Source organism: Eriocheir sinensis, unplaced genomic scaffold (genome assembly GCF_024679095.1).
Source record: "Eriocheir sinensis breed Jianghai 21 unplaced genomic scaffold, ASM2467909v1 Scaffold317, whole genome shotgun sequence".
NCBI classification, from domain to species: Eukaryota; Metazoa; Arthropoda; class Malacostraca; order Decapoda; family Varunidae; genus Eriocheir; species Eriocheir sinensis.
This window is the reverse complement of record NW_026111629.1, coordinates 59,283-80,065: the sequence shown is the minus strand read 5'-3', so window position 1 is coordinate 80,065 and position 20,783 is coordinate 59,283. Positions and strand designations below refer to the sequence as shown.

Here is a 20,783-nt window from a genome sequence, read left to right as displayed (position 1 = left end):
GAGGAGAAAAAACCTTATTATTATTGGTATTTTCTCCTATTTCCAGACCATCGGCGGGGCTGTGACTACCCATGGAAATAGTTAAAGGCTTGAACTATCCATCGCCACCTAGGAAAGGGCTGTAAATAGTCTGATAATACAACTAAAATGAAAATTAAATCAAATCTAAAACCATCAGCTATGCTAAAATATATAAACAAACATTCAGCGTTGCAAGTTTGCCATTTTCCAGGTCGATGTTTTCGTACAATTTAGCGAGTATTAAAGTCGGCTAATGGGAGCGAGATTTTGTCGTGTATAAGAAATATATGCAATTTGGACTCCCACGTGCACATGTTCCTTGTTCGTTGATACGCGTGAGTAACGGGAAGCATACGCTGCTGGGCCCGGCATGGCAGTCACACTTAGCGGGTTCTTTAAAGTCTTTCCTTCTAACTCTTTCGTTCTTTCTTCGTTTCTTCCGACTTATCTATTCTTTACTTTTTTCCATTCTTCATTCATTCATTCATTCATGCCCTCAGAGTAGCGGGATATAAAAAATCAGGCTTGGCAACGCTGACCAACATCCAAGACCCAGGGGCCGTATGCACAAATATTCTAAGAATAATACTAAGCCCTGCACTTAACAACTTTTAGCTAAGCATAGGCCTTTAAGTATTACTTAGAATTCCCTTTAGCGGACTCTAAGCTAAGTATTTTTTGAGCAAAATACCGGTATGAAGTGCATCGCCTAGCAAAACGACCACTTGCAAAAGCATTGTATATAGCTACCACAGTGCATATTATGCAGAGATGAAATAGCTATAATGAATTCAACACGTTATCTATCTGTACACAAAAGCTTGTTTGGAAACAATAGACACAACAGTGGAGTAAATGATCGACATAAACGAGCCTTCTTCTTCTTCCTCTTGTGGTCTTTATTGCCTATGATCGTTATAAAGGTGCATCTTTTCATGTTTCCGGTGTACCTCCACTATTCTTTTGTGTGTTTTGGTAAAATATGTATATTACTGCCCTGACGTCGTCTCCTCAGCCGCCGGTGACAACAAAGGCGTAGCGCGAAGCGTATCACACGGAATTACCAAATAATAAAAGTAAACAAGTCAAAACAAACTAAATCTAACCAGACCTGACCAAACCTAACTATGCCTAGCCTATGACCAACCTAACCTGACCCCTCTACTGCCAAAATGCAATGTGCTAAGATGCGTTAACTCACACTCTTCAATAGTTTGAAGTTTCTTCAATATTCAAGCTGTTTGTCACTGTACTGTATTCAGAGACCAACATACAACACATAATGCATTAGCCTCACGTGAGATGGCTACCATAATTTCAGACTCGTGTGTTCAGTGACTTTCTTGTTTATTTATTTTGATATATATCAACTTTCAGTCAGGTTACTCTGGTATATCTTTACCTCAGTGGGTCAAGGCACACAATCACTAGTACTATTATAAAATGTTCTAATGTTTCCCGAGCTTCTTCACCTATCTGCTGTACTATAGATAGGCATAGGTACTTCTCCATTCACTGAGGCCACTTTTCTCAACTATCTTTGACAGGTCTCCCATTCACATTGTTTCACTCTGCTCCAGTGTCGTCATATGCTTTCCCTCTCTGTATATTTCCTTTCTCCAAAGGGGATTGTCTTGAATTTCCAGTGTTATATTAATTTAATTGGCCCACCGGTGTTCACTCATTTCCTCTCTTTGAAACTCAGCTTCCCCTTTGTTGACCTTTCTCAGAAGCTTCACCCCATTTCCTGAGAGCATGTGAACACTATCATGCCAACTGGTCTTGAATGACTTCTAATCTCCCGACATCTTCAGTGTTAGTCCTGCTGACCCATACAAGATAGCTGTGGGGTTACTACCTTCCCCATCCAAAGGCAACTTCCATATTCATACTGGCTAATTTCCCTTCTCTACCACTGATGTTAACACCCGTCATTTTCCTTACCTTGGCTTCATTCAGTTTTCTTTGTGCTTTCTCCTATGGCCTCCTTGCTTATCTCAAATGCTAAATAACCATGTGTTTCTATTACCTCTAAGATATTGTTTCCCAGCACCCGCTGTCCTACTGCTGGTGTGAATTTCCATTATTATGTTTAAAGATAAGTTTCCATTCCATACCAAAGTCATTTAGGATCAGGCAAAATCCTTCCACTAATACTACATCATCTGCATAACCTAGGCAAAGCAATACAACTTCTGATGTGTGGGGCTTTATTACTTTTGCCTATATCCACATATACACATGGAGGAGGGGGAATGATTATGAGCAGAAAGGATTGATTGATTATGTGGCAGTAGATGGAAGACTGAGAAAGGACATCTGTGACGCGAAGGTAGTAAGCGGGATGTTTGATGGCTCTGACCATCTTGCAAAAGTGGGTGTTTGAAAAGAAAGGTGAAGTAAAAAAGGAAATACTGAAGATAGAAAAGTTACAGGAAAAAAGAAATAAAAGATGAGTATAACGTGAAATGGTAGATGCCTTAAGTGAAAAATGGGAAAGTGTGAAAGATAGTACAGATACTGAAAAAGTTTTTAGAACATTTAAAGAAGTAGTGTTAACTACAACAAAAAAGTGTTAGGCATGAAAGTGGTGAGAGATGGAAAAAGAAAAGGAAATTCATGGTGGACAGAAGAGATAAGGAGGATAGTAAAAGAGAAAAGGGAACTTTTTAAAGAAAACTTAAGAAAGAAATGTGGTTGAGCAAGTAAAAAGGGAAAGGAAAAAGAAATATAGAGAATGCAAAATGAAATTAAAACAAGCAATAAAAGAAAGTAAGAAGAGAGTTGGTGAAGACTTTGGAAAAGACTAAGTGAAAAATATAAAGGGAACAGGAAATCATATTGGAAAGAAGTAAAAAACGAAAGAAAAGCATCACCCCAATAATATCTCCCCAAGGAAAATTAATGAAGTTATGGATGAGAATGGAAAGATGTTGAAAGACGGGGAAGCTGTGAAAGAGAGATGGAGAGAATATTTAAAAAAACTTAATGAATTTTGATGATGGACGTCCAGCAGCTGTTACAGCAACAGTTTTGAGCGGAGGTAGAGGAGGAGTATATAAAGAAAGAAGTATAACACATGAAGAAGTAAATCAGGCAATAAAAAGATTAAAAAATGGAAAGGCAGCAGGAACTGATGGAATCAATCAGATATTTTCCTTCAGGATGGTAGTAAAAAAAATAATAGCAAAAGGAAAGAAACTATACGCTGCCTTCATGGACTTAGAAAAAGCTTATGACAGAGTCGATTGGATTGCATTGTGGGATGTTTTAAAGATTTATGGTGTGGGAGGAAAACTGCTTAGTGCAATAAAGTCTTTCTATGAGGATGCATCTGCATGTGTCAAAATTGGTGGAGAAACAAGTGAACATTTTGAGATAAAGGTGGGATTAAGGCAGGGGCGTGTCATGTCACCATGGTTGTTCAATATTTATATGGATGGTGTCATGGGAGAAATAAAGGGCAAAGTTGGAGTAAAAATGTATGCTGAGGGAAGGCAGTGGGTGCTGAATTCAATCCTGTTTACTGATGACACAGTGCTCATTGCAGAAAATGAAAGTGACTTACAAAACTTGGTCAGTGATTTTCATAGCGTCTGTAAAAGGAGAAAGCTGAAAGTAAATGTCAACAAAAGTAAAGTGATGGTTTGTGAGGGGAGTAGAAGTGAGGTTGTAGATTTTGTATGCCCATATAGAGTGGGAACTGAGTGTGAAAAAGAATGCAAAATAATTCTGAATGGTGAAGAAATAGAGGAGGTCAATGAGTTTAAGTACCTTGGATCAGTTATCAGTTGAAAATACAATAATAGTACCAACCCTCACATATGCAAGTGAAACATGGGCCTTGAATGAAAGTCAGAGGTCTAGAGTACAGGTAGTGGAAATGAGTTAGTTGAGGAGTGCTTGTGGTGTGAGTAGAATGGATGGAATAAGTAATGAAAGTGTGTATGAGCGTTTTGGAATGTGTCACGGGGGTGAAGGGAATAAGTGACTTTAAAGTGGTTTGGCCACATGGAGCGAATGGAGGAGAGTAAGATGACCAGAAGGGTGTATGTGAGATTGAGGGAGGGAATGTTAGAGGACGACCTCCAGTGAAATGGAGAGATAGGGTGCAGGAGTACATTAGGGAGAAGGATGAGAGATCCTTGAGAAACTTTGAGCAGGCAAGGAGGGAGTGTCCGGATAGAGAAAGATGGAAACTTCTGCCGTGGCCATCCCCTGGTGGGAGCTCCTAAGAGCAGGCGTCGATGAGATGATGATGATGAATGAATTGAGAGGAATCACAGCAGAAATGTTGAAGTGTGGAGATGAAGTTACTATATGAATGGTCAAGATATGTGAAGTGGCCTGGGAAGGGGGGGGGAGGTCCCAGCAGACTTGACAAAAGCCATCATGGTCCCAGTTTACAAGGGGAAGGGCAGGAGAGGGGAGGTGGGAGTTGTAGGGGTATAAGTCTGCTGAGTGTAGGCTACCTGGAAAGGTATATGGAAAAGTCCTAATTGAGACTGCGCAAAGACTTACAGAAGAGAAAATCAGTGAAGAACAAGGAGACTTCAGGAAGGGAAGAGGATGTGTGGATCAGATATTTTCCTTCAGGATGGTGTTTTATTAGAAAAAATATTAGCAAAAGGAAAAAATACTATGCTGCCTTCATGGATCTAGTTATTCTAAAGAAAGTTTATGACAGAGTCGATTGGCTGGCATTGTGGGACGTCTTAAAGATATATGGTGTGGGAGGAAAACTGCTTTATGCAATAAAGTCTTTCTATGAGGATGCATCTGCATGTGTCAAAATTACTGGAGAAACAAGTGAACATTTTGAGATGAAAGTGGGCTAAGGCAGGGGTGTGTCATGTCATCGTGGTTGTTCAATATTTATATGGATGGTGTTATGAGAAATGAAGGGCAAAGTTGGGGAAATTGAAGTAAAAATGTATGCTGAGGGAGGGAAGGAAGTGGGTGATGAATTCAATCTTATTTGCTGATGACACGGTGCTCATTGCAGAAAATGAAAGTGACTTACAAAATTTGGTCAGTGTTTTTGATAGTGTCTGTAAAAGGAGAAAGTTGAAAGTAAATGTCAACAAAAGTAAAGTGATGGTTTGTGAGCGGAGTAGAAGGGAGGTTGTAGAGTTTGTATGCCCATATAGAGTGGGCATTGAATGTGAAAAAGAATGCCAAATAATTTTGAATGGTGAAGAAATGGAGGAGGTTAACGAGTTTAAGTACCTTGGATCAGTTATGTGTAAGCATGGTGGTACAGAAGGAGAGAAAAGAGAAAGGGCATTGCAAGGATTGATTGATTGGAGGAGAAGCTGCGGATCCATCTCTGGCATGCCATCTCCTTGTTGGGGGCTGAATTTCTCCATGGCATGGACTGGACCTCTGCCAGACAGCTGGAGAAAGCTGCCATGGCACAAATCCGACTGATGGAGACAACTGATTTCTTCTTCCACATCATGTTTGGCCCTGAAATATGAGTACAAGTTCAAATAAATATATATATATATATATATATATATAGATATATATAAATATATATATATATATATATATATACATATATATATATATATATATATATATATATATATATATATATGTATATATATATATATATATATATATATGTATATATATGTATATATATATATATATATATAAATATATATACATATATATATATATTTATTGTTATGTTTGTATTGATTAGTGTACTATACTAAAAGAGGTTAACCTGGTAGCTGCAGGGATCATGTTTCTTAAAGGTCCTCCGAGCGAGAAAAATGAGAAAAATCATCACTCACGCAAACCATTTCATAATATATATCAACACATTTGTGATCAGTTTATGCATCGTCTATTTTTTGGGGTTTATATCATGACAAAAATGTGGCCCATCGCTGGTACACGGTAAAGCCACAAATTTGGCCTGTTGCTGCTACCAGGTTAAGTTGGACTATGAATGGACAGATGTTGTTTTAAGAGCATCTGAAATAAACTTATGGGACTGATATATGATAATTAAATCTGTGATATTTATTAAGATGTGTCCAGTGATTTAATTGGCAAAGAATAGCAAAACACAAGCTAAGAAAATAAAAGTACTGAACTGATTGACGTATCGACACAGGAAATGGCCGTCGGAGAAATAAGAATGGATTAGTAATTAATATACCCGAAGCAAGAACTAAAAGACATTGCATCGACATAAGTATGTGATAGAATAACAGGCATTATCTACATGAGTTATTTACTGCACAGTGCACACTATATGGGCTGGCAACATTGTCTTATTTTCTAGCAATTGAAGTTGCTTATATTGTGCATTATATTCTTGCATGGGAAAGATTGCTTGATGCTGGATGATAAAAACTAAATGATTAAACAATAATGTTATGTGCCGAATACCAGCTTGAGGTCACTCTAGGTCTAGGAGGACTTGCTCGTTGTTGTCAATGTCATCACGATCACTGCAAATAGATACATTACAATTAGAAATGCTTTGGTACCTGCCCTGTATCTATATCTATACTTGTCCAGAAGTCAAAACTCTTGACTCATGGACCAATTTGCAATTTTTTTTGTTCAAAAAGATTTTATCATTGTTCATTGACTTTAATAGCTATTTGGGAGTAAGACTAAGAATAATCATAAAATTCACTTTTAGATCTTCATAAGAAAGGAAGCTGCAAATAACAAAAGCCATAATATACTGTGAGCTAATTAATTTTAAATGTGAAAAAAAAAGCCATGACCAAAACAAATTAAACAATACTACAATGCTAGCTAGCATGGGTATTAGTATCATTTTGCAACACCCAGGGATTCCTGGGAGGTATTTTACAGGAAGGATAGCTACCGTTCGTTAAGTAGGATCAATGAGGTCAGGTGACGTTTATAATTTTTTGTTAAGTTAAAATAAGGCAACATCCTGAATGATAGTTAGTTTGGTAAAAAAATTACGTCCAAAATCAAAATGTTTGTTTAAAAAATAGTCAGTAACACAAATCGGAAATTTATCTGAGTTAGGAGAGGTGAACTTATATTAAGTTAGGTATGTCAGAGCAAGGTTTCTAAGCAAGTTGATTAAGGATTAAAGGAAAAAAGTCATAAGTGATGCAACTAATAGTGTGCAAGCTTGAGTACTAGAGCAAGTTCGGTTTAAGAGCTACCGGTACGTCAAATTGATTTGGTTTGGTTACTAAAAATAAGCAAAGGAAGGTAATTTTGTTAGGACACTTCTGACATTTGAGTTAGGTTAAGAATATCAACTTTTCTAAATAATTGTTGATTTGGTTAAAACTGGCTATCTTAAATAACAGATTAAGTTGAAATAACTATATGTCAATGATAAATTTACCCAGGTTAGGTTAATATGATTAGGTTTGGTTTATCGCCGCTGGGAGGTTAGTCAAGTAAAAATGAAATAACAGACACTAGTGACCCAAATAGGTATTGTTTAGGGTTTGGTAAGGTTGGTGGGAAACGTTTGTTGAAGTCAGTCACAAGATTAACAGGTGTGTTAGGTTAAGAGTTGAATATTGTAAAGGATAAGTCTGGCGAGGTAAAATATTGGCTCACCTGTGTTCGTTCCTTGGGCAGGAGTCTGTGGCTGCCGGTGTTGATCACAGGTAAGATACACGTGCACCAGTGATGACTGGACCTTCACAGACTACCTAAGGTGAGTGATAACAGACACTGGATGCCCTCCAGGCGATGGCTGGGGGCTGTATAACGCCAGCCACACACTGCAGCCCGCGGGGCTTCCAGCAAGGTTACTCCCAGGGCTCCTTGTGTGACAGCCTGTGGATGGTGGCAGGCGGTCACCAGCCATCGCTTGGAGGGTCTCCAGTGTCTGTTATCACTCAATCTCTGTCAGTCTGTGAAGGTTGCACCTGCATTTTACCTGTCGGCGAACACCACTTCAGTCGTGATGGCCATGTAGGTGTTTCCAAGGTCCGCCTCGCCGAACCACTCATCTCAGCACGGTCAGCACAGTCCACAGATATTTCAGGATGAGTTTCAAATCATTACACGCCTCCAATTCGTCTTGACGAGGCCGATATGTTCGGAGGTGATGCCTTTCCTCCCTCTGTAATCCGCCATGTTGCAATACTTATGCATTTTTAACGGTGCTATGGGAGCCCCTTCCCCGCCTGAAATTTTCCGCCCGCTAAGTGCTCCAGCTTCAGCGCTAAGCGGCCCAGCGCCTTTTTAAGTAGAAAACTTAACGATTCTTTGCCGTTAAGTGCACTTAGCGATGCTAAGAACGTTTGTGTATACCGCCCCTGGCTGGGGAGAAATCCCGAGCCACTTGTGACATCAAGATCAAGATCAGGCAGAACCAAATGTTGCACTGCCATCCATCCTGTACGTGGTAAATATAATAAACATCACAAAGACAGACATGAAAAAGTTGCAGAGGATAGAGAATGGGGTGTACAGGAAGATTTTGAGGGCACCAATGTATGCACAGGAAGCAACACTCAGGGGGGAGATAGGAAGCTCCAGTGTTAAAAACAGGATAAGGGAGGGACAGTGGAAGTATGTACCTAAGGTATGTTCTTGTGGAAGGAAACGATTTGGTGAGAAGGGTGGGAGAGGAGGTGATAGATAAGAGACAGAGTAGGTGGGTGAAAGACTTGTTGAATGGACTGAGAGCAACAGAGGGACTGAGTGTGAGTGTGAGGAATGAGACAAATTAGAGTATAAGGCAGAGAATGAGAGAGGTGGATACAAGAGAGTGGAAGAGGCAAATGGATGAGAAAGCAAGCCTTAAGATATATAGAAAATGGAGACTGGAGTTGGGAGGACAAGAGGAGGTACACACCAACAACCAAGCCTCAGAAGTGCTATTCAGATGCGTGACAAACAACATGCAACTAAAAGACAGAAACAGACACCGGCAAGAGGAAACCAAGTGTGACATGTGTGAAGCTGAACACGAAGACCTGCGACACTTCCTGCTCTGGTGCCCGGCCTGTGCAGAGGAAAGAGTAAAGTGCGTGAGGCTGCAACAGCCTTACGAGGAAGAAGAGGACGACACCATTGGAAAATTTTTATTTGAAAATGAACACCGAACAAACGAAAACAACAGTACACAAGTTTTGGACAATAAGAGAAAAAAGAATGAAAGAAAAAGGAAAACTACTACTACTACTACCACCCTGCCCACGGTCTCCCATAGAGGCCCCCTCTCCTGTTCTATAGTCTCCTTGTCGCATAGTGTGTGTCCGCCTTTACACGCAGATGGTAATGTGGGAGTGTAGGAAAGAGAAAATAATTCTGGCATTTCATATACACGCAGGATATTGTCTGTGTGTTCTGATTTTTCTTTTTCTTTCTCAGCAGCTGCCCCGTTACAAAGGCAAGGAATCCCAAGTCACCTGTGACGTCAATATCAGGTTCAAGGCCCCCTTTAACTATCTTGAATCCAGCATCCTCATCATTGCAGGTATTTTACGCTATATCCGAGTATTGATACAGTGCTCCAGCCTACAGCAGCTGCGTACGAGACTTCACAGACAATGGCAGCCCTTAAGTAAGCCGCTAAAGGTGTTGAGGAGGGAAAAAGGTGTTTGTTTACCTCTCGGCCGCCGCCGCGCCAGGGCGGCCAGCCACCGGGGCGGTGTCGCGTTCCGCCGCATCCTCCTGTTATTACTGGTGACAGGTGAGTCATAGGCACTGTGGCAGGTGTTGGGGGCTGTGTGAGTGTTGGGGCAGGTGTTGGGGGCTGTGTGAGTGTTGGGGCAGGTGTTGGGGGCTGTGAGAGTGTTGGGGCAGGTGTTGGGTGTACAGGTGTGTGGTGAGAGTCAAGGCGGGGCGTGTGTTCTACTAGGGAGTTGTTTCTTTAATGTTTTAGGTGGCTGGTTATATAAAGCCCGGCCAGCAATACAGGTTGTTTGGCATGTGATGTGTTGTGTGTTTGGGGTAAATAATTTATAAGCTATACAATGCCAGTTCCATTTCAAGCATGCTTGGTGGCAAAACATGAGACACACATGTATGGGTTTCCCTCACACACCTGACAAAAAGTGGTCACCTTTTATGCTATCTTTGAAGCCACCTTGCTGCCTTCATTACTGATATCATTTCTGTCCTGGAGGTTGAATCAGATGAATCATCCAAACTTGCATCATCATCGGGGTCATTGTCATTCTCTGCAGATGACGCTGAGTGGCCGTAGAACATCCATCTATCCATATTTTATACTCTGGAATATGTGAAGGGTGAAGGGTAGTCAGCTGCGCTGCACTAAACGTGTTAAACTAATCTAACTTAACAACCTACCTAACGCCCCCCCCGTGTTTTCATGTTTTGCATTGTTATATCAAAATTTCTTCTAATAACTGAAAGTCATTCTTTACTTCATTGCATTCAGGGACAAAAAAAGCATCCATAATGTTTTTAACACAGCAAGAGGTGGCTGACCCTTTTTCAACAACAGCCAATATTTCCTTTATTGCCGCTCCTTAGTGTCAGTGTAATTTTTCTGCTAATATGGCACTAAAGGCAGCCCTCTCGTAAAATAGGATGATGACCGTCGCTTCCTCTTCTGCCATGGTCAGCAATGGTGTATCACATATTTATTGTACACAATTGAACTTAACAAATTTGACAAATCAGAATCTAATATAATCTAACCTGACCCTCCGCTGCCAAAATACGATGAGCTAGGCTGCGGTCATTAACTTTATACATCATTATTTTGGTATTCAATTTTCCAAAAGTCATTAGTTAGTAGTTACTGCGCTGCATTGAGAGTAATGATACAACACATAATGTCAGAGTTAACCTCATGTGGGATGGAGCCTGATATGGAAATAAGGGCAGCCATCTCGCATGAGGCTAATTCTTGCATTATTTTATGTGTTGTACGGTATTATATTACTCTAGTGCAGTGCAGTAATTAATCCTTTCACGCACCATGATGCCATTCCCGTCAAAATGGAATCGTCTACATCTGAGCTTTTGACTCGAAACGCGTCAAAAAACTTTTTAAAAAATCGCCAAAAATAAAGTATCGTTCAAAATTGCGTCAAAAGTTTTTTAATCAAAGATCCAAGCTAGACCTATAAAATAAACTAATGGTCAACTCTCTCGTGCCGTTGGATTTGATGTGATAATTGCCCGTGGCTGAGTTGCCTCTCAGCAGGCAGCCTGTGAGCGCAGACTGTTGCCCCTTTAAATTGTCTCTGGAGCCTGGTAAGCCTGGATTACAGTTTGGTGAAATTTATTCTTACTTCCGATGTAAAGTGATCATGCCGTGATACGATATTTTGTTTTATTTTCGTAGGGACAAGTAACTGTTACTAGTAGAAAATCTGGCTAAGAAACTATCAAGTAAAGAGAATTTGAGACACACTTGTACAGAGCATGATGATGATTATGATGGTGATGGTGGAAACAGTGAAAAAAAACTCCAGCAGAGAGTGTCAGGGAGAGACTTAGTGTTATTTATCATGATTATTATTGCGTCTGGCGAAGTTGTTCCAGACAGCAAATAAGTGCAGTGCGCTAATAGTTATGTTTGTTATTATTATCAAAACTCCATTCCAGACAAAATTGACTTCTATTTTGACCGCCTTGACCTGCCCGTTGTGTTGTGTTTGCTGCCCTTGAGCTGTTTCTTCTACTGGAGAGAACAGAAGAGATAGAAAAATAAAGTTTTCCTCCATTTTCTCAAGAATTACTGGTCGTACGAAAATTCCAATAATAGCACTGGAATCCTCATAAAAATAATTCTCTTTTATTGGCATGTAAATCATAAAAAGTCGTGTCAAGAAGTTTTGAGCTACGAGGTGATGAACATAAGCATTTATTATTTTTCTTTAATCAATTTTTTTTTTCGAAGTTGGTAAACTTTGCTATTTATTTGCATTTCTTGATATTTTTTCCTTCATAAGGCAGAATAATCTCTTCCAAAATGAACGATGTATAATAATGCCAGGAAAAAAAGAATACCCGTGGCTGAAATTGACAACATGAATTTTTTTTTCGCCGCACAGTCAGGCCATTCCGCAAAGCCCCCTGGGGAGCCCCAGACGGATGTCGCAGTGGAAAGAGAAACTTATTAAACTTTTGGTGCGTGAAAGGGTTAATACCTTACAGAAAACTAAAGAAACTGCAAAATATTGATGTATAACAGTATAAAGTATAAGAGTGCGGCCTAGCACATGGCAGCTTGGGGGGCTAGGTTATATTAGGTCATAGTTATGTTAGATATGCTTTAGTTAGGTTGGGTCAAGTTAGGTTATATTAGGTAGGTGTTTGTTTTGATTAGGTTAGGTAATCGGAGCCCTTTCATAAATCTCAGTAATAATAATAATAATAATAATAATAATAATAATAATAATAATAATAATAATAATAATAATAATAATCTAATTAGACCTAACGCCACATAACAGGAGCATTCCTCCACTTGACTCCTGTTCAGCCATTTCCATGGATAATAGTTGGAAAAGAAGCTGAAGAGTACGCTTTGTCCGAGCAAAAAGTGTGAAGCTCTGATGTGTTGTTGAAATAAGAGAAGCCAAGTATGTAAATCTAGTAAGGTATCACGGTGGGGCCAAGGAGAGAGGGATGGGGTATTACTCTGGGTGTGTCATTCAGTGCAATGCTTGTCCCCAGGTGTGCAGTGTAGGGGAGCGTGAGCACCTGCCAGGCCGCTCACAGTGATAGAGCCCTCAAGTAGACTAAGAAGCTGTGTTGCCGAGGACCACGTCTGGCTCCAGCAGCTCAGATGAGGAGGCGTCACGGTTCGGGGAGGCGTGTGACCCCACCCTGTGGAGGACGGCCGCGCAGGGAGCCGCCAAGAATGAAATCTGCAGAGCGGAGGCATCTGATGAGAAGCCCCAGCCAAGGCGACCAGAGGCAGGCCTTCATGCTGCTGGAGAAGATGCGCACAACCCTTGCCGGGGCGCAGGGCAAGGCAGGTAAGCAAGCAGCATTCTTAAGCACTCTGACCTCTCCTTTGGCCACTTTTTACTAGGGATGTGCCGATGTATTGGTATCGGTGGTATCGGCACATTTTATGAGTATTGGTATCGGCACATTATATGAGTATTGGTATCGGCTGATTTTCTGCTGATACCAATACCTGAAGTAGTTTTGTACGTCGCATGTCACTCGTTGCAAATATAATTTTGTTCAATAGAAATTGGATTTTCTAAATTACTGAAAAAATATTAGAAAAATGTAATTATCTAGGATCATGATACTACATAGTTTGGAATTTTCCGTGATTTAATTTTCATCACTTTAAACGATATGATTCATATTACTTTCAATACAAGTACAGTACCCTCTCGAGTTTCGCGCTATCCGAGTTTCGCGATCCTCTAGTTTAGCGCTTAGTCCTAAATTCTTACCATCACGTGTTTCGCGCATTACCGCCACGAGTTTCGCGTTGCTCTGAAATGTACGGGTCACATCTACCTACCGTCGGCGTCATGTGTGCTGCCTTAAAAGGCGGTGTCCAACCATTGGGGCCATGGGCAACCGTGGTTGCCTGTATGCCCAACCGGGAGCAAGTTGTTGGTTGTCCTTACGAATGGAAAACGGTTGTGAGTACGAGCGTGGGTACGTGGGTACCTCACGGCTGCATGTAAACAAACAGACGACGGCAGTGGCTGAGGAGCAGTGGAAGATGGCCCACCAAGAGACTCGTAAATTGGACTGGCAGAGCTGCTTTGCCTACTACTTGATTAACAAGATGAGAGAACACCCCGTGCTGGGGAACCACAGTCCAGAAAACTTTTTCTCCAGTCTGTGAAAATTGTAGATCTCTCGGTGCTGTTTCCTCTTTTTCTTCTTCTTTTGACCTGTAATGCATGGCAGTGACGGTGAAAAGTAATAGTGAAAAGTAGCAAAAGGGCATAGAACAGAAAAATCAGCGAGAGAAAAGGACAGAAAAACACCTAAGCTCAGGGTGAAGTGTATAAGTGCGCACTGTTAGGTAACTTAGGGCCGCTTTCACAGTCACTGTTTGTTTTGATCGTTACCAATGGCGGCGATCGCCGCTCACCGTTGCCAGATTGTTGTACTCAAGCATAGTATTTATTGGTTTCTGACGCCTAACTATTGCCAGGAAACATCAGGTTCTAACTCTTTTAACGATAACTATAAATGAGTTTCGTTATTGGAGCCCAGAAAACAGTTTAGGGGTAAGATGTCGGGAAATATAATCGGCTGAGTACGACAATCTGGTAATGTTGTGACGTCGCTTAGTATTTCACGTGAAACTGGGCGGCCGATGGGGTAGTGGCGGCTGCACACGAGGCGAGAGATGCTGAAAGTGTTTGGTTAGTGCGGTGCTGGGCTAACCCCGCAGCCACCACCACCCATTGACCAGTTTCACGCAGAAATACTATAGCGGCGATCGCCGCCATTGGTAACGACCAAAGCAAACAAAATGACTGTGAAAGCGGCCCTAAGTGCATGTTGTGAAGTATAAAAGTGTGGAGAAGGAGGACCTAAGAAGCGATACAAAGCGTTACAGGTCAAAAGAAGAAGGTCCACTACACTGGCCGGTGTTGCGAGAAATATCTCCCCAATGAAATTAGTCATTCTGCTGTCCACCACACATGTGGGAATACACAGCATTAAAAGTATTAATTTGCCTGGTTTTGTTCTAGTCTGTCTGCTTGTGATCTTTGTGAGCGGTGAGGGAAATATGGAAACAGTAAGCAAGTTGAGCCTCTCTGCGAGCTATTTTGCGGCGGCGGCAGCGGTTTACATTCAATAGGCATTGAAAAGTCAGTCATGATATGAGTGATTTAATGATTTTTAACATATAGAGTTAGCAGATTATTTCATAACACAGAAAACTACCAGAAAAATATAGGTTTGTCCAACTGTCCCCCGGGTGACCGCGAGCGACCACCCTTACTTTAGCAGACGACACCACGTGGATCACAAGCGTGTATTCAGAATTTCAGAACTGCCAGCCAATTGTGAGACAGCCGCCTTCAACTGCGGCTTAAAACAACCTGTTCTCACTTCCAATTTTCTGCCTATCACCAAGGTACGTATTTTGAGATAACAAGGGAGTAAAGTCGAAAAAATTGTGATAACAAGGGAGTAAAGTAAAAAAAAAAAAAAAAAGTCTTTAGTTTCCACAGGTCGTAACCAATGAGCGCTCTTACATGGATTTCAATACCTCGAGTTTCGCGATCCTCGAGTTTAGCGCCATACCTTCGGAATGAAGCAAGCGCGAAACTCAAGAGGGTACTGTGTATAATACTTAGTATACAGTGTAGCCTTTGGCACCGTGGACGCGTACAATACAGGTTTAGTAGCTTCGGCGCGGGATTGGCGGAGCCCCTCCACTCGCCTCACTTGCCTCAATTGCCTGCCTCAGTCGGTCAGACGGTCGCTCCGCAGCGGAGCACGCTGCCAGGGTCTGGGGATCTCTTCACAGTCTTCTGCCTAAATGTGTGGCAATTAATAAAGCTAACCTAGTTGAGTCAAGTAGACCTCATGAGGCGCCTCCTCTCTCGCCCCTTGTCGAAACTCATGGGTGTGTGTGTTAACACTTCCCTTCTATGGTGGAGCAACGAGTAGTGGGTCTTTTTTTCTTAACATTTGATATTGCCCTTTAGCGGCTGGAGTTGTTGTATAAAAATTTAATCAGTGCACAGGTATCGGTATCGGTCAAATATTGGGGTATCAGTATCGGTCAAAATTTTGGTGTCGGTACATCCCTATAGTCCAACCAAAGTGTTGGTCCGTTTGGCGGAGGCTCCCGCGGTCCATTTCTCCTCCGCTCTGCCACACAGTCCCAACACCTGTCCCTTCCTCTCCTATGTTACCTTTACCTTACATGTGAGAGGAAGGGACAGGTGTTGGCCTGTGTGGCAGAGCAGAGGGAGGAAAGGACCCGCGGGAGCCTGCGCCCAAATGGACTCCACAATTTGGTTGGACTATAGTCTGTACTTCTCTCTTTTATAGGAACAGTGATTAGTGGGCTTTTTATACACTTTCTTTTTGTTGCCCTTGATCTCCTTCCTTTATTATAAAAACAAACAAAAAAATTACATTCTCTCTCTCTCTCTCTCTCTCTCTCTCTCTCTCTCTCTCTCTCTCTCTCTCTCTCTCTCTCTCTCTACTTCCTTCTCTCCCTCCCACTTTCCTCTCTCCCTCCCATCTTTTCCCTCCCTCTCTCCTTACTTCTCTCTCTCTCCCTCCCCACCTCTCTCCCTCCCTCCCTCCCTCTCCTGCCTGTACCCTTCACACAGCCAACAGTCAGGCCCGGTCCACTCCCCCAGCAGTCTCTTTGTGAGCAACTCCCCCTCACACACTGCCCTCCTCTCCTCAGGGTGTGTGGGGCTGAGGCACAAGGATGGCCATGGCCCCGGCATACAGGGCAGGCCATCGTCAGGCAGGGCAGAGGCCAGCACAGCGAGGGTGGCCACGGCTGCCCCATCCACACTCTCCCTTCCTGGCCAAGCAGCTCACCTCAAGACTGGACGGGTGAGTGCTGTGTAGTGGAAGTAGTAGTAGTAGTAGTAGTAGTAGTAGTAGTAGTAATAGTAAATTGATTTCTTTTGGCCACTCCTCAACTTTTTTATAGGAGCAGTGATTGGTAGTTTTTTTTTCATTATTGTTTTCTTTCTTTTGCCCCTGAGCTGTTTCCTTTATTGTAAAAAAAAAAGTAGTAGTAGTAGATGGGATGGGTGAGAGAGAGGGAGAGGAAGGGAAGTAGATTTGGACAAGCTATGGGATGGAAGTGATGACATTGCTGGAGTGATGTCGCTCTACAATAAGATTTAGAATATGTCATGATGCCTTACCTTCAATACAACCCTCTGTACTTCACCACTAGAGTTCAGTCCAGCACAAGATGCCCGTGTTCCATCACTAAGGCTGTGTGTGTGTGTGTGTGTGTGTGTGTGTGTGTGTGTGTGTGTGTGTGTGTAGTAGAGGCATGCTAGCTTCTGAGGACTTCCTAGACCACAACGAAATCATAACTTTAGTGGTGAGGTGCACAGAGTTTTGGTGGCTTGGCTTGTTGTTCTGGAGGCAGTGGATTGTGACATGCTGTAGAGTTGTTATTTAAAACCCAACCCCTTCCTCTGTCATCCCCTTTCCTGCTCCTGCTGCCCCCCACACTCCCTACCCAACCTCCATTCTTCGATACTACTTTCTACTACTATAGTCAATCCAGGAGGAACTGGCAGATTGAGGGGTGAGAGGTGCGGGTCAGCCCCACCCCGCACCCTGCCACACACTCTCAACACTTCTCGCTTCCTCTCATATGTCAGCTATTTACAACCTTTAAATGAATTTAATTAAATAATTGGATAATCCAATAAGGTCACATAGCGTTAAGATTGTTTCGTTTTTAAGATAATAACAAATATTTTGTATAAATACCACGACACTTGACAGAGTTGTATTCCAACGTTGTCATTCTACACATCCACAGCCCAGGTCACTTCTCTCAAGGTCATGGAAGGGTCAGCAGGTGGGCCCATGGGTGGCCCGCTCCCGCCTCTGCCTCTCCCCTCCCTCCCTCTACCTGCCTCTCCACGTCCTTGGCTGCACAGCCGCGAGAAAGAACTCATTTACAATGTAAACAAGTACTTTTTAGACGAAAAAACAATAGAGGATTTATCATACCACTCACAAGAGTAACTGCAAGAACAGCGAGAGCCACTAATGTTAGTGAAAGAACTGTTGAAAGAGTCTGCGCCAAACTGGATCATGAGTGCATTACAAACAGGTCACCAAGACAGCCTGTATTCTCGTCCCCGAAGAAGAGAGAGAGAGAGAGAGAGAGAGAGAGAGAGAGAGAGAGAGAGAGAGAGAGAGAGAGAGAGAGAGAGAGAGAGAGAGAGAAGAGAAGAGAAGAGAAGAGAGAGAGAGAGAGAGAGAGAGAGAGAGAGAGAGAGAGAGAGAGAGAGAGAGAGAGAGAGATAGAGGAGGAAATGAAGGGAGGGTAATGGTGGTCCACTTAACACCTTGACTCTAATCCCACAATTGGAGACAAGAGATGTGGCAGCGTGGTACGGGAGGAGAGACCCCCGCAGAAACACCCCAATCTGCCAGTTCCTCGTGGATTCACTATACTACTACTACTACTACTACTACTGCCCAAGCTCTCTCTCTCTCACACTCCCTGCCCAGTTCCCTCTCTCTCCCTCCCCTCTTCCCTCTCTCCCTGCCCAGTTCCCTCTCTCCCTCCCCACTTCCCTCTCTCTTCCTCCCTTCCTCCCTCTCTCCCTCCCCACTTCACTCCCTCCCTCCCTACTTTCCATTTTATCTCCCCACTTCTTTCTTTCCTTCCCCATCTCCCTCTCTCCCTCCCCACTTCCCTCTCTCTCCCTCCCTTCCTCTCTCCCTCCCCACTTTCTTCTCTCTCCCTCCCCACTTCCCTCTCTCTCCCCACTTTCTTTTCTCTCCCTCACCTCTCTCCCTCTCCACTTCCCTCTCTCCCTCTCCGCTGGATTATGTTTATCCATTGACTTTTTCCTCAACAATGACTCATCGATGATTACCAGAAAGTTAGAGGTGTGAATGCTCACTTATTCTGCCGTGAGAAACACTCACAAAAGAAAAGAATGATGTCGCCGGGCTCAGGTGTTCTCTGCTCTGTGGTTTTAAATGGTGTACATACCTAGTTGTATTTACTTAGTTGTGATATACATGATACACATGGGGTCCTGTCTCCAAATCTCAGTTTATCAAGTTTAGCTTAACCCATCCGCTTTGATGGTCATGGATTTGGCCTTCACTGGTAGCCTGGTAACATATATCCCCACGTCTTTCTCTGCCTCTGTGGTGGATAGTGGAGTGTTTCTCATGTGGTATTGGTGTGCTGGATATCCCTTCACTGGTAGCCTGGTAACATATAGTCCCAGGTCTTTCTCTGCCTCTGTGGTGGATAGTGGAGTGTTTCTCATGTGGTATTGGTGTGCTGGATATCCCTTCACTGGTAGCCTGGTAATATATAGTCTCAGGTCTTTCTCTGCCTCTGTGGTGGATAGTGGAGTGTTTCTCATGTGGTATTGGTGTGCTGGATATCCCTTCACTGGTAGCCTGGTAACATATAGTCCCAGGTCTTTCTCTGCCTCTGTGGTGGATAGTGGAGTGTTTCCCATGTGGTATTGGTGTGCTGGATATCCCCTCCCAAGGTGCAGGACTTTACATTTTCTTCATATTGAATTGTAGCAGTCACTTTTTGTCCCATTCCCGTAGCTTGGTGATGTCTTCTGGTAGGAAATCCATAGTCAAGGGGTTAAGGTGTTTTATATTACTCATGACAAATCAGTCAAAATTTTTCAGACACCAGTTAAATGCTATTGGTGAGACACACTACTTTTTTTCAGTTACATTTGCTCTCATGAGTGGTCAAACCTACAAACAGTGATGTGTTCTGTTGAAGGATTACAGATTTTTTTTATGACTGAAGTGGCAGTGGTGCTTGCAGAAACACAAGACTTAACAAACACCCACAAATGTAACCCATCCGCTGAGATTGGCACGGATTTTGCCTTAACAAACACCCACAAATGTAACCCGTCCGCTGAGATTGGCACGGATTTTGCCTTAACAAACACCCACAAATGTAACCCGTCCGCTGAGATTGGCACGGATTTTGCCTTAACAAACACCCACAAATGTAACCCGTCCGCTGAGATTGGCACGGATTTTGCCTTAACAAACACCCACAAATGTAACCCGTCCGCTGAGATTGGCACGGATTTTGCCTTAACAAACACCCACAAATGTAACCCATCCACTGAGATTGGCACGGATTTTGCCTTAACAAACACCCACAAATGTAACCCGTCCGCTGAGATTGGCACGGATCTCGCCTTAACAAACACCCACAAATGTAGCCCGTCCGCTGAGATTGGCACAGATGTCGCCTTCACTGGTAGCCTGGTAACATATACTCCCAAGACTTTCTTTGCCTCTGTAGTGGATAGTGGAGTGTCTCCCATGACTGGATATCCCCTCCCAAGGTGCAGGACTTTACACTTTTCTTCATTGCATTGTAGCAGCCACATTTTGCTCCCCTCCTGTAGCTTGGTGATGTCTTCTTGTAGGAATTCGCAGTCAAGGAGTTAAGGATAAATTGGAGCAGAGGAGACATGTAGACAGGGCAGTATGAGCACCACTATTCCTGCACAGTGTAGCTTGATCAGCAGAACAAGGCCAGTCAGTACAGTGTTGATTTCAGTCCACCCTTTCAACAGGATTGTGGAGTACCAGGGTGACCAGGAGCACAGACTGACCAAGGATGGCAGTTGTGTGGGTGGTGGTGGTGGTGGTGGCCAGCCCCTCCATCATCCCCTCCGCCTCCTGACTAACCTGCCGCTCGCCCCTCAAGGCATCACTGACCCCACACACGCAGCAGCCAGAAGGAGCAGGCCGGACAGAATCCCCGAGACTCTCCTACTTTGACGGCTGTGATGCGGTGAGAGTCCTGGGTTGTGTCTGTGGGTGTTTCCATGGGTGGTGTTATGAGCCCAGTAATAGCTTTGGCTCTGGTAGAGGTTGTTGTGTTTGTACTTCCATGGGTAGTGTCATGAGCCCAGTAATAGTGTGACAAGGCTTTGGTAGAGGTTGTTGTGGGTACTTCCATGGGTAGTGTCATGAGCCCAGTAATAGTTTGACAAGGCTTTGGTAGAGGTTGTTGTGTTTGTACTTCCATGGGTAGTGTTATGAGCCTTGTGATAGACTGACAAGACTATCATAGTGGTTGTTGTGGGTACTTCCATGGGTAGTGTTATGAGCCCAGTAATAGT

General features: G+C 42.9%; 1 protein-coding gene and 1 long non-coding RNA gene across 4 annotated transcripts; one reads left to right on the top strand and one right to left on the bottom strand.

Moving 5' to 3' along the window:
* Positions 1 to 1,795: 1,795 nt before the first annotated feature.
* On the bottom strand, positions 1,796 to 8,132 carry LOC126991665 (uncharacterized). Its single transcript, XR_007745740.1, has 3 exons — positions 7,606 to 8,132; positions 6,433 to 6,494; positions 1,796 to 5,490 (listed from the first exon to the last, which is right to left on the bottom strand). It is a non-coding gene; the product is annotated as an uncharacterized LOC126991665 (long non-coding RNA).
* A 1,298-nt stretch (positions 8,133 to 9,430) lies between these two features.
* Positions 9,431 to 20,472, top strand: LOC126991666 (uncharacterized). 3 transcript variants are annotated; one of them, XM_050850367.1, is made up of 4 exons: positions 9,431 to 9,478; positions 12,658 to 12,962; positions 16,346 to 16,500; positions 20,232 to 20,472. In XM_050850367.1, the coding sequence occupies exons 2-4, from the start codon at positions 12,770 to 12,772 to the stop codon at positions 20,250 to 20,252; spliced, it is 369 nt and encodes a 122-aa protein (XP_050706324.1). In that variant the 5' UTR covers positions 9,431 to 9,478; positions 12,658 to 12,769; the 3' UTR covers positions 20,253 to 20,472. The 3 variants fall into 3 exon arrangements, with proteins under 3 accessions (XP_050706324.1, XP_050706326.1, XP_050706323.1); XM_050850369.1 differs by lacking the exon at positions 9,431 to 9,478 and adding an exon at positions 9,502 to 9,694; XM_050850366.1 differs by lacking the exon at positions 9,431 to 9,478 and having other exon boundaries at positions 12,527 to 12,962.
* Positions 20,473 to 20,783: the final 311 nt, after the last annotated feature.